General features: G+C 41.8%; 1 protein-coding gene across 1 annotated transcript; it reads right to left on the reverse strand.

Annotated features, from left to right (window-relative positions):
• Positions 1-423: 423 nt before the first annotated feature.
• Positions 424-14097, reverse strand: NPM1 (nucleophosmin 1). The gene is made up of 11 exons (XM_062188696.1): positions 13932-14097; positions 11985-12064; positions 11508-11627; positions 10873-10966; positions 10459-10565; positions 10298-10365; positions 6603-6660; positions 6272-6355; positions 5403-5504; positions 3414-3488; positions 424-794 (listed from the first exon to the last, which is right to left on the reverse strand). Exons 1-11 carry the CDS (start codon positions 13987-13989, stop codon positions 756-758), a joined length of 885 nt encoding a protein of 294 aa, XP_062044680.1. The 5' UTR covers positions 13990-14097; the 3' UTR covers positions 424-755.
• Positions 14098-14319: the final 222 nt, after the last annotated feature.

The raw sequence follows: 14319 nt of genomic DNA on the forward strand, positions 1-14319 counted from the left end.
CAAAATACTTCTCACATGTACTTTTTAGAACTATCAAGATAAACGACAGGAAGCATAGGAATCACAACAGTATTTCTAACTCAAAAATGGTGTAATCAGCGTGAAGTGTCATTCCTGGACAAACAGCTTTCTTATCTCAACATTAGGTGAAGGACTATAGGTTGGGAAGAAGTTCACCAGGCTGTTTCAACATGCCAATTTCCATTGGGAGTTGGAATAAGGTAAGCACAGGCAGAATGACATCTGGAAACGTGTTTTCATAGCTGTAATTGTTGACTACTGTCCTGAGGTGGGACTGTGAGCACTAACTTGTCACAAAAAAATTGGTTAACTCCAGAGACTATTTGGAGGGGCAGGGACTTTCAACATGGGATTTCAGGATACTATCAACCTTATCTACATACAAAAGGTTAAATAAGTAAATAGAAAGAGTAACAGTTCTACTTTATTAAAATACTGAGTTTATTTCACATGTATATTTGTCTCCCCACCATTTCCACGTCTGACCACTGCTACTACTGTGTCCTATCATAACATTCCATACATACTTAAAACCAAGCAAAGGGTGGAGTTCCTTCTTTAAAAACTAAACAGGCATTTTGGACAACACATTCTTGGCAATGGAACCTGGACAACATTTATCAAACACGGTAGGGAAAGTTCTCACTCTGCATTATAAAAAGGACAGCCAGATATCAACTATTACAGAAATGAAATAAGACGGAAAATTTTAACAAACTGTTTAAACTATTTTCTTAAAGAGACTTCCTCCACTGCCAAAGATCTTGAATAGCCTGGAAAAAATAAAAAGAAATGTGGTTAAAGAACCACAGTATTTCACAGACATCAATAAATTAAACCACGTCTCTCTGCACTGTTCAACATCTATTTTTCATTCTACCACAAAAGGCATTCACACTCCAGATAATTAAGAACTAATACTGAACAAATTTATATTCAAACCAACTTTCAAATATACCAATTCAGACACAGAATCCCAAGATTCCTACATTAACAAATGTATTTGACCAGTGTGGCCATCCAGCTGAGGAAAAGACCGAGATCAGTTTAGACAACACTGCCTCAAACTTCTCATCAGCCTGCAGATCAGCTGTGGGATTGCTAATCAACCAAATAAAAACTCAGGACAGAATTGAATTTATTCATTTAGCTGCTGTTTATCTGGGGAGGATGATTTACCTATAAAACACATCACTAATTTTACCCCCTTGATGGGAATTTCAACAGTCCCCTGCTTTATGGAAATTACTTTCTTCAATTGTCCACTAAGCAGTCAATGAGAACATGCTCAGCGTCAGCACTCACATAATACAGATATGCCGACATTAACTACTCAGACTTGCTCTTTGTATCGAGCTGGTAAGCACGGAACACAACTTCCCACATTTTTCCATAATTCACTACCATTTCATATTCCTGATTTAGAAGTATCATTTACTTGAAAAGTAAAAACCACTCAATTCCTATTTCCTTTAACATATGCTCCTACTTGTTCTCAAGCTGGTATTTACTAAATCAAATCCTTCAAAAGATAACCATTTCAAAGTACTATCTTCATCATACATAGTTCTCCACTTAAGCTTTAAATTTATTAATTTTACTTTATTTGAAAGGCAAAGAGATATCTTCCATCTGTTGGTTAACTCCCCAAATGACTGCCAAGGCCAAGGCAGGGACAGGCCAAAACCAGGAGCTTCATCTGTCTCCCACAGGAGTGCGCAGGCCTAAGCACTTGGGCTGTCCTCGGCTGCTTTCCCAGGCCACTGGCAGGGAGCTGGATGGGAAGTGGAGCAACCCAGACTCCAACAGGCACCCATGGGATACTGGTACTGCAGGCAGTAGCTTTACCTGCTATACCACAATGCAAAAAGACTGAAGAACATTAAATGGCAAACAACACAAATGTCTCCTAATCATTAACTTCAAACAATATGAAGGCTGTCATTTGCTCTACACAAGCAGATGCTGTCTGATCAGCATTCAGTAGGCTATGGGGCAGGACAGCCCAGCACCTTCTGCAGATCACTTTGCTTCAATTCTGCAATAGTTTGCATCTTTACATACAAGTTCAACAAAACTATTTGTAATTTCTACACAAAAGTAACACAATTTTTGATTAATTCTTTTTTAGTAAGAGTTTTTGCAAGCATGTGCTTTTGTTTCTTAAGTCCCATCTGGAAGAGATTTTAGCTGCCAAAGCCTTACAAGTCTTTTGAGAAAAATATTGCACAAGCAAGGAGCTGTATGTTACCTGTGTCTCTAATCATGCCAGAAAAGCAATTAATTTAGAGATGGTAAATCTCTACAAGCTGAGCATCTCTTATCTGAAATCTCAACTGCTACAAAATCCATAGCTTTGAGCACTGACCATTCACGGAACTTTGGATTTCAGAGTCTTAGATTTGGAATGCCTGAAGAGTAGCCTACCAAAAGGTTCCAATATCTAGAAAGATGAAATTTGAAACTGTTCAGTCTCTAAATGCTTGCAAAGGCCAGTGGCTATGAAAGCAGCATAGGTCCCAAGTGGGTGACAGGAGCTGTCACCACTGCCTCCCAGGATCTACATTTGTAGGAAGCTGGAGTTGGGAGCACTCAAGAGTAAGGAATAAATTAAGCCTACTAATAAAACACTGATACAACTGTAAAAATCAGGGGCAAAGTTTAAGACACCACTTGGGACACCTGTGTTTAACACTGGACAACCTCTGGGTCACTAACTGCTTCTGATTCCAACTTCCTGCTAATAAGTGCCCTAGGAAACCAGGAGGGGAAGTCCAGCCTCTATCTGGCCAGCCTCAGCTATTGCAGGGATTCGGGTACTAACCTGCGGATGGAAGATTTTTGCCTTTCAATAAATTACAGAATTAACTCAAGGTAATCCACGAGGGATTCAAAGATCTAGGTAAGTGCAAATTTTGGAGAAAAAAAAATGCATTGACTGGCACAAGTTTATATTCAATTCCATTTTTCTAGAAACTGCTCGAAGAACTCATATAGCAAGTACAATTTGGCTTCTTGCTCTCTGGATTTTATCCTTTAGGTTGATTTTAGCAAAATTGTCTTCAACTCCCAACAGAGCCAAGAGCAGACTGCTCCAGACAGAGCAACAAGGAAAACCACAGCTTGTTTCCTTAGCCAAGACAACACCAGAAGTAAAACTGGGCTCAGTAATCAAGACGTAATTTACCCACTATTTAAAAAGCTGAGAAAAATGTTATCTTCCCAGCCTCTGCCAACTCAGTTAAGAGTTTCCATGTTACTTAATCTGACGTATTGTCTGTGGTCAGGAGCCTTTCAAAAGGAGCCAACAGTTAAGAGACTAAAGGAACAAAAGGGGAATCTTATAAATCATCCAAGTTTGGATTGAGTCACAATGCAGAAAATGCAGTTACCTCCTGGTCAGTCATCCGGAAGCAATTCTTCACATAATTGATGAATTTGGCTTCCACTTTGGGAAGAGAACCACCCTATTGAGAAAGAAGATTAAGGATAAGTAGAGAAACATGTTGTCTAACAAAGCAACTGTTAGGAAGATCTGCATGCTATTACATGGATCAGTTTATTCCTTATCCCTTTAACTTCACGGAGCAGCTTTTAGGTCTAGAACACATAGTGGGCAGCACAGACTTTCAAGGCAGTCCCCTCTACAGACGCCTTCGAAGATCCAAATCTTGCCAGGTAGTCACGCTAGGAATAAACATAGGCTGCACTTGAGGTTCTACAGGTGTACAAACAAGCAACCACCTTCTACCACCCAGAACCAAATAAAAGCACACATTCCCCTTTGAGAACTACATCACAAGTGACCCAAACTGCGTAACGTAACATTTAATATTCACCAAGAACTTAGGTCCAGCACAATAACCTGGGCATCAATTTCGGCAATGAGAAGTTGAATGGTGAAATCCTAATAACATCACTAATTTGTAACTAAAATTTGTCATTTCCTTCAAATTTTGGCTGTAGTCAAGAAAGTGTTAGCAATACTTGTATCACCAAAATTTGAGACACTGCAAGTACCGCAAACACCTTTAACTGTTCATACTTAAATTTACCACTTGTTTCCTATTTTGAATTTTAACTGGCTTTTCTGGTATCCTAAATACCACCCTTCATGCATTTAAAAGACTAAGAAGGTTCCCAATTGCCAAACAGACCAGGCCTATCACCCAGAAAATAAACCTCACTGTAATCATTTTTAAATTATTGTCACATACATTCTTATTTTATCATTCAAATTTATTAAACAGCTAAGGAAATACAAAAGTAATTAACAAATGGTTAAAGAGATGAGGAATATGCACATGTAATAGAAAGCAATGTCCAAGGTTTCACTGAATCACAGCAGTCACAGCAAAGTGCTAAAGGAGATTGCTTCAAGCCTGGAAGGGAGGAGGGATGGCATATCAGGAAAGGGGATTGAGATTAAAATAGAAGACTTCAGTCTCGAGTGTTGATGATACTCTGTATGGACTATATTTGTTTCTCCTTTTCCTCTCCCAATCTTTGGGCTTAATTTACCAGTAGTGCCCAGCAGGACTGTTCAATTCTCCTGCAATTAAACCAAGGAGATAGGACCGCATTAAAACTGAGAGGAGGGACTTCTCAAAATGTCATTTTAGCACCGTATGCAAGGGACAACATTCCCAGAAACTGGACTCTTACAGTTATTATTCATAAAACTAATGCTATGAAATGCAATTCAAAAACATGTGAACCCATTATTCCATACTCTACACGCATGTCCTGAGTTCACTGTTTTAATCTCAAATTGTGTAGGTAGTAGGGCAAGAGCTGACCCTCTCCTCACAGGTTTCCACAGACAAGGAGACTAAATGTAAGCATATTGGTCACTCACAAATTCACAATTATATAGTATGTATTGGTTGAGGAATGCCTTGCCGTAAAGGGCAAAGAGAACTGACTCAGTTTGCCAGAAAATGTTGAGTTTTATTCACAATAATGCCAAGCAGGACTAACACAGAATTTCCTACTTTTCTAGCCATTTGCAAATCAACTGAAGATTCACACGCCCTCTGCTGGTTCTAAAAGGGATACAACAACCAGAGAGCAGAAATATTTTTCTTATCTGTGTCATTTTAACATCTAAAGTCAGAATTTATCTTGCAACCAATGTGCTTATTTTCTTTAGAATGTTAAATTTAGCACATTTAATTTCACTTATGAAGAAAAAAATCACCAGACAAGCTTATAAATGAATATAGCTAACTAGTTCTATTTTAATAATCCTTTTTCTTGAAAAATTCACATCATCATGAAACAGATTAAGTACATTAAAAGGCTAAAAAATTGTAACGTTTAGTTTACCCAAAACCCAGAAAGGTTGTTTGAGGGGGGATAGAACCAGCTAGTTTACTCACTTTTTCTATACTTGCTTGCATTTTTGCTTTAATGTCTTCTACGGAAGTAGGTCCTTTTGGTGTTTTAGGAGTTTTTTCCTGTTTTTTGAAGGATTCTTGACCCTGGGGAAAAAGTTGAATTCCCAAAAGTTCATTAATATATATAACATTATTAATAATAGTCTCCTTACAGTCCCCTCTATTACAACAGCAAGCATACAACCCAGAGTTGTTTCCATATATAACATGCACTTTGCATTTATTTAGTTCAAAAAAATGAAATCAATAGCTAGATGCCTGGTATTCACCCCAGAGAATTCAACTTCCAAAGGCAGACGGTGGCTTCTAGCTCTACTGGATACCAACATGTAGACAGGGCTCAGAACCTCTGCTCTGTGCCAATATATGTACTTTCAATAATGAATACTCCTAGGGCTGGCACTATGGCACAGTGGGCTAAGCCTCCATCTGCGGCATCGGCTGGTATCCTGGCTGCTCCTTTTCCAACCCTGCTCTCTGCTATGGCTTAATGGAAGATGGCCCAAGTGTTTGGGCCACTGCACCTGCATGGGGCACCTGGAAGCTCCTGGCTTCCTATCAACCCAGCTCCAACTATTGCAGCTATTTGGGGAATGAACTAGCAGATGGAAGACACCTCTCTCTCTCTCCTGTTTGCAACTCTACCTCTCAAATCTTAAAAAAAATCCATACTCCTTATAAGAAACCATTTATGTAACAAAAAGCTATGGTGGCTCCAACCCTCTCCACACACCACAGGAATCCTAGGAGCCTCCTCTCCGGTATGTGGAATGAACAATGAACAACAAGCATATCTTTAAGACACTAATTTGAATTTCTTCCCTCTTGACTGTGTACATTTATCCACTTACTTTTGATCTTGGTGTTGATGGTTTTGAGTCTTTCCCATTCTGGTTTGATTTCTGTGCATTTTTGGCTGGGGTATCTCGTATAGACTGAAAATGGAAAGCAGTCTTAATCAGAGATCCCACAACAAAATCTATCAGTTTAAATAAACTGTGCCAAAGCCCATAAATGCAGCATTTTGTCAAAAGGTTACAAAAGGCTAACAAAGTGTGGGAAAAGGCCATGAAGCTCATTCCCCACTTTCAATGTTTTCAGTACAAGGCCATATTCTCCTTCCATGCACTACAACAGGTAAGCTGTCATTTTTGACAACCTTATAGCACTGTACTGACTTACTTTCTTCACTGGAGCTTTTTCTTCAGTTTCCTCATCATCAAAATCATCATCATCATCACTAGAAATGAAATAAGGCAAAACATTTAAGAACTTCCAAAATTTGGGGGAAAGCTAACAAAAGAACTGAATGTATTCTCTAAGACATACTTGTTCACTCATGTTAATTGTTAACACTTTTCAGAATAGCCAACCAAATGTCCAAATGGCTGAATAGATTAAGAAAATTTGTAAACATACAATGGAATACTATTCAGTCTTAAGGAAACCCTGTCCCATGCTGCAAGAGGGATGAATCTTGAGGACATGTTAAAATAGCTAGGGGCCAGCACTGTGGCATAGTGGATAAAACTTCTGTCTGCTGTGCCGGCATCTCATACAGGCGCTGGTTTGAGTCCTGACTGCTCAATTTCTGATCCAGCTCTCTGCTTTGGCCTGGGAAAGCAGTAGTGGATGGCCCACATCCTTGGGCCCCTGAACCATGGGAGACCCAGAAGCTCCTGGCTCCTGGCTTTGGATCAGCCCAGCTCCAACCACTGTGGCCATCTGGGAAGTGAACCAGTGGTTGGAAGCTCTCTGTACCTCTCTCTTTCTGTGTAACTCTTTCAAATAAACCTTAAAAAAAAAAAAAAAAAAACAACTAAAGACTTAAATCTAACGACAATACTCCAAATATTTAACAGAATCCCTACAATGCTGACTTCCTTGGAAAAATCTGTTCTAGAATCACATAGGGTTCTCACTTGTGATTCAAACAGTAATCTAAGACCTAAATGAATGCTGAAGCTACTAGTATATTTTCATGACCTCAGATGTGGCAACGGTGTCTTAGATTTAACAAAAGCAAAGCAAGAATTCTGGATTTCATGAAAATGAATTTTTATGCAAAGGCTACCACCAAGTTAGTGAAAGATAACTAAAAATGGCAGAAAGTATTTGCAAATTACCTAAGATACTTGTTTCCAGAATATAAAGAATTCTAGCAATTTTTAAAGGAGCAAGGGATCTGACCATCATTTTTCTCCAAAAATACACAAATGGTCAATAAAATACAACATGCCCATCACCAGTCACCATGGAAATGCAAATCCAAACCACAAAAAAAAAATGATACTATATATACACACACCAGTGGGGTAGGTATGTAATGTAACTAAGTGCTGGGGGGAAGTGAAGACATCAGAATCCTCATACACCCGCTACGGGCAGGAATCATTCAGGCACTTTGGGAAAAAAAGCCTGGCAGTTCCTCTAAGAGTTAACCTCCAGTCCCCATTCACCTGAAACACCTAGAATAGGCAAATCTACAAATATAAAGACCAAGTTCATTCCTTGAGGAACATGAGGAGTCACAGCTAAGGGAAATGATTTTTTTGGTTGCAGCAATTTTTTATTTAGTAAATATAAATTTCCAAAGTACAGTTTATGGATTACATTGGCTTCCCCCCCATAATTTCCCTCCTACTCGCACCCCTCCCATCTCCCGCTCCCTTGGTTGCAGCATTTTAAAACTGATTTGTGCAGCTAGTGAAGTGGTGTCACATCTACTCCACGTCAGATACAGCTTCCTGATAATGGCCTAAGAAAAGGTTCAAGGAGCTGGTGATGTGGTGTAGTGGGTTAAGCCACCACCTGCAGTGCCAGCACCCCATATGGGCTCTAGTTCAAGACTTAACTGTTCCACTTCACATCCAGCTCTCCTCTGTGGCCTGGAAAAGCAGAAGATGGCCTAAGTCTTTGGGCCTCTGTGCCTTCATGGGAGATCCAGAAGAAGTTCCTGGTTCCTAAGAGCAAGGTTCCAGCTGTTGCAGCAACTTGGGTAGTTAACAGATGGAAGACTCTGCCTCTCTAGCTCTGCCTTTCAAATAAATAAATCGTTTTAAAAAATAAATTGGTTTAAGACAGAAAAGCATCTGTCTTTAAAAAAAAGCTTCAAAAGGCCAAGTTCTAGATACTTCCCACCCATTGATGCTCCTGGCTCTTGGCTAGGCTTCACCCTGACTGCTGTAGCCACTTGGGAGCAAATCAGTGGATGGAAGATATGTTTCTTCCTCTCCTTAACTCTTTCAAATAAATGTAAAAACAGAAAATTGTTTTTAGGTGATAGCTGCACAGGGTGTTGATTCCAGGACCCAAGTATTCCACAATCTAGGGATATTTAAATCACTTAAGAGTGTCCGCATACATATACACATACATATCCTCCAAATCACCTCTAAGTTTTTTTGGTTTTTTTTGGACAGGCAGAGTGGACAGTGAGAGAGACAGAGAGAAAGGTCTTCCTTTGCCATTGGTTCACTCTCCAATGGCCGCTGCGGCCGGCGCACCACGCTGATCTGAAGCCAGGAGCCAGGTGCTTCTCCTGGTCTCCCATGGTGTGCAGGGCCCAAGCACTTGGGCCATCCTCCACTGCACTCCCTGGCCACAGCAGAGAGCTGGCCTGGAAGAGGGGCAACCGGGACAGAATCTGGCGCCCTGACAGGGACTAGAACCTGATGTGCCGGTGCAGCTAGGTGGAGGATTAGCCTATTGAGCCGCCGCACAGGCATAAGTTACTTCTTACACCTAACTCAAATGATGAGAATATCAAGTCTGTGTTCAGTACAGAAGACACTGTCCAACAATACTAGTACAGAATCCAGATAGGGAAGACCACAGTATTCATGCAAAATTGAAAGAGCCACGTATTTACATATAAATTTCAACTAAGCTATGCCATACCCTTTCCATCCTCAAGAAGATCTCTGATTTCCCTTTCACCTTGTTCTTTGTTCAAAGTCTACTGCCAATTGGCTATTCCATCTTTTCACATCTTAACCATCATCCATGCCAGGCTTTCTTAACCCTCAGTCCCCTTGAGGCATCCATGATGTCCCTTAGCACACATGCTTGACTCCCCTCTCCTCAATTTGAAAAGGTGCCGATTTGGACCACCTATACTTTACTTTCTCCCTAAGCATTATCTACTTATACACACAAAGGAACAATTAATTACAATGGTTACATTTTAAAAATGGGCCTGACACTGTAGCACAGCAGGCTAAGCCTCCATCTGTGGTGCCAGCATCCCTAAGTGTGCCAATTTATGTCCCAGCTGCTCCTCTTCTAATTCACTCTCTGCTTATGGCCTGGGAAAGCAGTGGAAGATGGCCCAATTGCTTGGGCTCCCAAACCCACATGGGAGGTCCAAGAAGCTCCTGGGCTCATTGCTTTGGTTTGGCCCATTTGGGGAGTAAGCCAATAGATGGAAGGATTCTGTCTCTCCTTTCTCTGTAACTCTACCTCTTAAATTAGATGTTTAAAAAAAAAATCTACCAAAGCCCCAAAATTAAGTTTTCCTAGAGGATATTTTCATTTCTCCTGAATCTCAGATACACAACTCAACACTCACTTATAAACCAATGCAAAGGTAACTTGAAATTACCATACTCATCAATCTAACTCTAGTTAGGGCATCACATCCCTTTCATACTTCCCATTTCCCATTCCTACCAATGCTGCATGCTCTCCTCTTAGGAAAAGCCACAATGCACAGCAGCATTTTAAAGACTCAGTCCCAACATTTTTGCTGACAACCACTGACCACATGATTCCCTTTAATTGTGAACTACTGCACAGAATAACTTCGGTAAATGATTTCCATAAAATTACCACCCATGCACATAACCACTTCAAGTTTCTAAAAGCATGCTACTCACTCTTCATCATCATCATCGTCGTCGTCGTCATCTTCATCATCATCTTCAGCGGCAAGCTTTACTTTTTTCTTAAAAGGAAAATATACTTATGAGCAAATGCTGACTGTTACCACCTAACCAAAGGCTGTAACACAAAATCTGCAGTGAAATGACATCTCTACCTGTGGTACCTTGCTGCCACCTCCAGGGGCAGATCGTTTTCCAGATATACTTAATAGCTTCACATCCTCTTCCTCTTCATCTTCTGACTCTGCATCTTCCTCCACAGCTAAAATAAAATTAGACATTTTAAAATTCAAACAAGAATCATTCAGGAAAAATAAAGATTAATACTATAAAATGGTGGACATTTAAAAATCCAACAAAAGGACAGCAAATGGGAACAGAATTTTTTAAAGGATTTTGTTGGAGCTATTGCTCACTGTTAAACATGCCCTTACTGTCATAATTTAAGGTTCTCATTGGAACTCACTAAAAACAGTAATAGTATAACCAAGCCTGGTTTAAGTTCAAACTGGAAGCCAAGCAACTGCAGGAGACTATATAGTACAATGCAGTATATGAAAAGAACATACCTACTAAGTGCTGTCCGCTAATATGCACAGGCCCTGAACCACACTTCAACCTTAAGACCACAGGTGGTGTTATTTCAAAGCCCCCAAGGGAAACCTAAAATGGAGATTTAAGAACAGCATTACAGGCAAATCCACACACCAAAATAAACCAGTGAGTCTGTATCCCCCTCTATTTAACAGCAGAATCCTCTTTTTAACAGCTGACCATTCAACTCCAGTGATAGAAACATGTAGCTATGACCAATGGGATAAAGAAGCACCAAATAAAATTCCACTTTCTAGGGCCAGCACCGTGGCAAAGTGGATGAAGCCGCTGCCTGTATTGCCAGCATCCTGTATGGGCACCGGCTCGAGTCCTAGCTGCTCCACTTCGGACCCAGATTTCTGGCCTGGAAATGGCCTGGGAAAGCAGGGGACACCTGCAGGAAGCTCCTGGCTTCAATTGGCCCACCTCCAGCCATTGTGACCACTTGGGGAGTGAACCAGCATTGGAAGACCTCTCTTTGCCTATCTGTAACTGACTTTCAAATAATCTTTAAAAAATTTTTCTACTACTGCTTGTAGTAACCTAAACAATACCTGCCTTAAAAAACAACTAAATTCTGACATAAAATCCCAAATCCAAGCACCCTTACCGTTGGCTGTACAGACATTTTCAACGTTGCCAGTGTGACTTTAATTGGGCTGCCTTCGTAATTCATTGCCTCTGCTTCAACAATGTGCAGTTCATCCTTGGCACCAGCGCCTAAACTGACCTGTGAACAGTTTTTAAACTTTAAGTTCCAACTGTTTTACAATCCTGCCTCCGAAATCTTAAAAATGCACACAAATTATACAGAATACCTATTAAGCACCCACTACAAAGCTGAGTAGGTTCGTCTGGCAGACAGATTCCACTACTCTAGAAAACTTTCATAATTCAATTGAAGCAAGATAATAAATGGTGACTTGACTTTACCAGATTGCCAGGTAAGCAGTGAACATGCCCAGCTTTTTAATCAAGTTTACTGATGAGGTATATACAATATCCAATCATAAAAATACTCTTATAAGCAGAGAAATAGGGTACAATTGTTGAAATCAAGAAAGGTTTATTTTAAAAGCTTAAGTACCGTTCTTAAAGATAACTGGTGCTCATTTTCATCATTGTCCACTTTAAAGTGATAATCTTTGTCAGCCTTTAGTTCACAACCTGTAAAAGAAAAAAGCAATTCTAACAAGCAGAAAACACTGAAAGTTAACCTTTTAAGTATAGTTTTCCTCTATTTTAGCTACACAGAGTAGGAAGATAGTCTCTTCCTGGTTTCCTCAACATTCATTTTTAAAAATCATTTAAGGTCCTTACAAGTCTGTATTAGTTGCATTTTCATTACATTATTTCTCAATACACTGAGACACGCACTATTACTTCTGCAGACAGAAATAGGTTCCACGATCTTATCAACAGGAAGGTATCAATAATGAAGCCTAACATATAATAGTTAATTCCCGACCATTTAAAAAACTGGAATTATCCATCTAAATTCCCAATAGTGGAAAATTAGAAATGAGAATGGTTTCTCAGATGAACAGCTTGTATCTACAGAGAAAAGTACCAACATAAAAGAATCAAAACTTGTTATATGGGTCAATATTCCAGACAAAGTGACACACATTAGAAATAGAGGCAACAGACACAATCAAGGACACTTCCAAAATAAAGGGCCAAAAAAAGAATTTTTGTTTATAAAACCATCCAAAACCTCTAAAAATGGCTAAGAATAAAGTCTTAAGGTGCACTACCATGCACATTATCTACTCCCACTCCATCGGGAAACCGTTCTAATTATTGCCAGAATAAAAATTTACATGGTTACACTTCACTCCCATTCACGATAGATGCTTAAGCATGCTAGTGATAATTAACAAACCTCAATATGGTTTGTAAAATAAACTAGGGGTAGGATTAACACCTATTTCCATGTCTAACCAAAAAAAGGTTCCCAGAATTAAGTTTTACTGTAATTCCTTAAAACTATGCATACATAGTACAGTGTGAGTTGGCGGGGACGGGGATTGCTGTGGTTCCCAATCTCTGGTTACAACCCGAGAACGTTTGTGACCATAACAAAATCCATGCTGGACTACCTCCGCTACACCCTTCCTGGAAAAAAAATAAGCCTCACTTCTGAAGCACTGGCTCTGCATTCAAGGATTTGGTTTAAATCTGGTTTTTAAGCGCAACCTTAACGCAATTACTTCTCTGAGCATCAGAGCTGTTTTGTGGGTTAGGTCCGTCTCCCAGCTGAGTCAGAAAGAGGGCTCTAAAAAGGCCAATTACCGTACAGTTGATGCTGGACAAAGACTTCCAGAATCCTAGCTCAATCCGCCACTACACCTATCACTTCCCGCCCAACAGTCTCAAAGCAGCCACAGGACCCTTGGCTTTGGGGGGGTGTGTGTGACAAGATGCCAGAGCCCCGGATGTACAGCCCACACCCCCTCCCTTCCCCCAACCACGTGGCAACCACGTGCTCCGGGCGGTCGCGGCCTCCTCAAGCCCCGCCGCACATCCCCTCCCCGGTTCACTGGCCGAGGCCCCCGAGCTGTCTCCGGGCCCGGAACTCTGGATGAGGACGCCAGGCTGCACCCACCCCCTCCTCCAGCAGGGACTTCCACGCCCCTCCATGCACCCCCCCCCCCAGCCTCCTGTAACATGGCCTAGAAACAAGCCTGCCGACTTACACATTGCGGTACAAAAAAATCACGCCTGGAATCCTACTTCGCAGCCCAGGCAACGCCGAACCTTCAGACGGCCTCGGGCCCTGGCCCGCTCACGCCCCAGGCCGGGGGCCGCCGCTCCTCCTCCCCACCCCTTACACGCGGCTCACTCTCTGCTCCCAGCTCCCACCCCGCTCGGCACCAGGAAGCCTGCGGTCCGCTCCCCATTCTCTCCGGCCTCCAGTCTCCCTGCCTTTTTCCAACAGCCCGGGCCTCAGATTCCCGCCGTCCCCTCCCCCCCACCCTTAAAGCCACCACCAGGCCCTGCTCGGCCTCGCTTCAACCCCCACAATAGTTACCGAAGAGATAGTTCTGGGGCCTCAGGGGGCTCATGTCCATGTCCATCGAATCTTCCATGAGGCGGAGGGACGAACTTGGGTGGGAGAGAAAGCGGACGGAGATTAGACGCCCACTGCTGCAAAGAACAGCCGCGCAGGACGGAATCACGCCAGGGAAAGGACGCGGGCTCCCCGCTCGTATATATAGCCACCAGAAATCTCGCGATAGCTTTCCAAGTCCCGCCTCCGCGCGCGTGCTCTTCAGCTCCTTCTCGCAGTACAGTCGTGCTGCTGCGCAAGCGCTCTTCAGCACACTCGTCTCCACCTCTCCCCCCACCTCTTCCAGGTACTTCGCGGGCTCACACCGGGCACGCGCACTCGTACCCCAGCCCCACCCCTCTGCCGCCGC

The sequence above is a fragment of the Lepus europaeus genome, chromosome 4, assembly GCF_033115175.1.
Source record: "Lepus europaeus isolate LE1 chromosome 4, mLepTim1.pri, whole genome shotgun sequence".
Taxonomy (NCBI): domain Eukaryota; kingdom Metazoa; phylum Chordata; class Mammalia; order Lagomorpha; family Leporidae; genus Lepus; species Lepus europaeus.

Coding starts and splice junctions, on each gene's coding strand:
- NPM1 (XM_062188696.1), bottom strand. CDS start 13,989: ATGGAAGATTCGATGGACATGGACATGAGCCCCCTGAGGCCCCAGAAC. Junction 10,566..10,872: donor TAGCGGACAGCACTTAGTAG/GTATGTTCTTTT, acceptor ATTTTATTTTAG/CTGTGGAGGAAGATGCAGAG. Junction 5,505..6,271: donor CATCAACACCAAGATCAAAA/GTAAGTGGATAA, acceptor CTTTTTCCCCAG/GGTCAAGAATCCTTCAAAAA.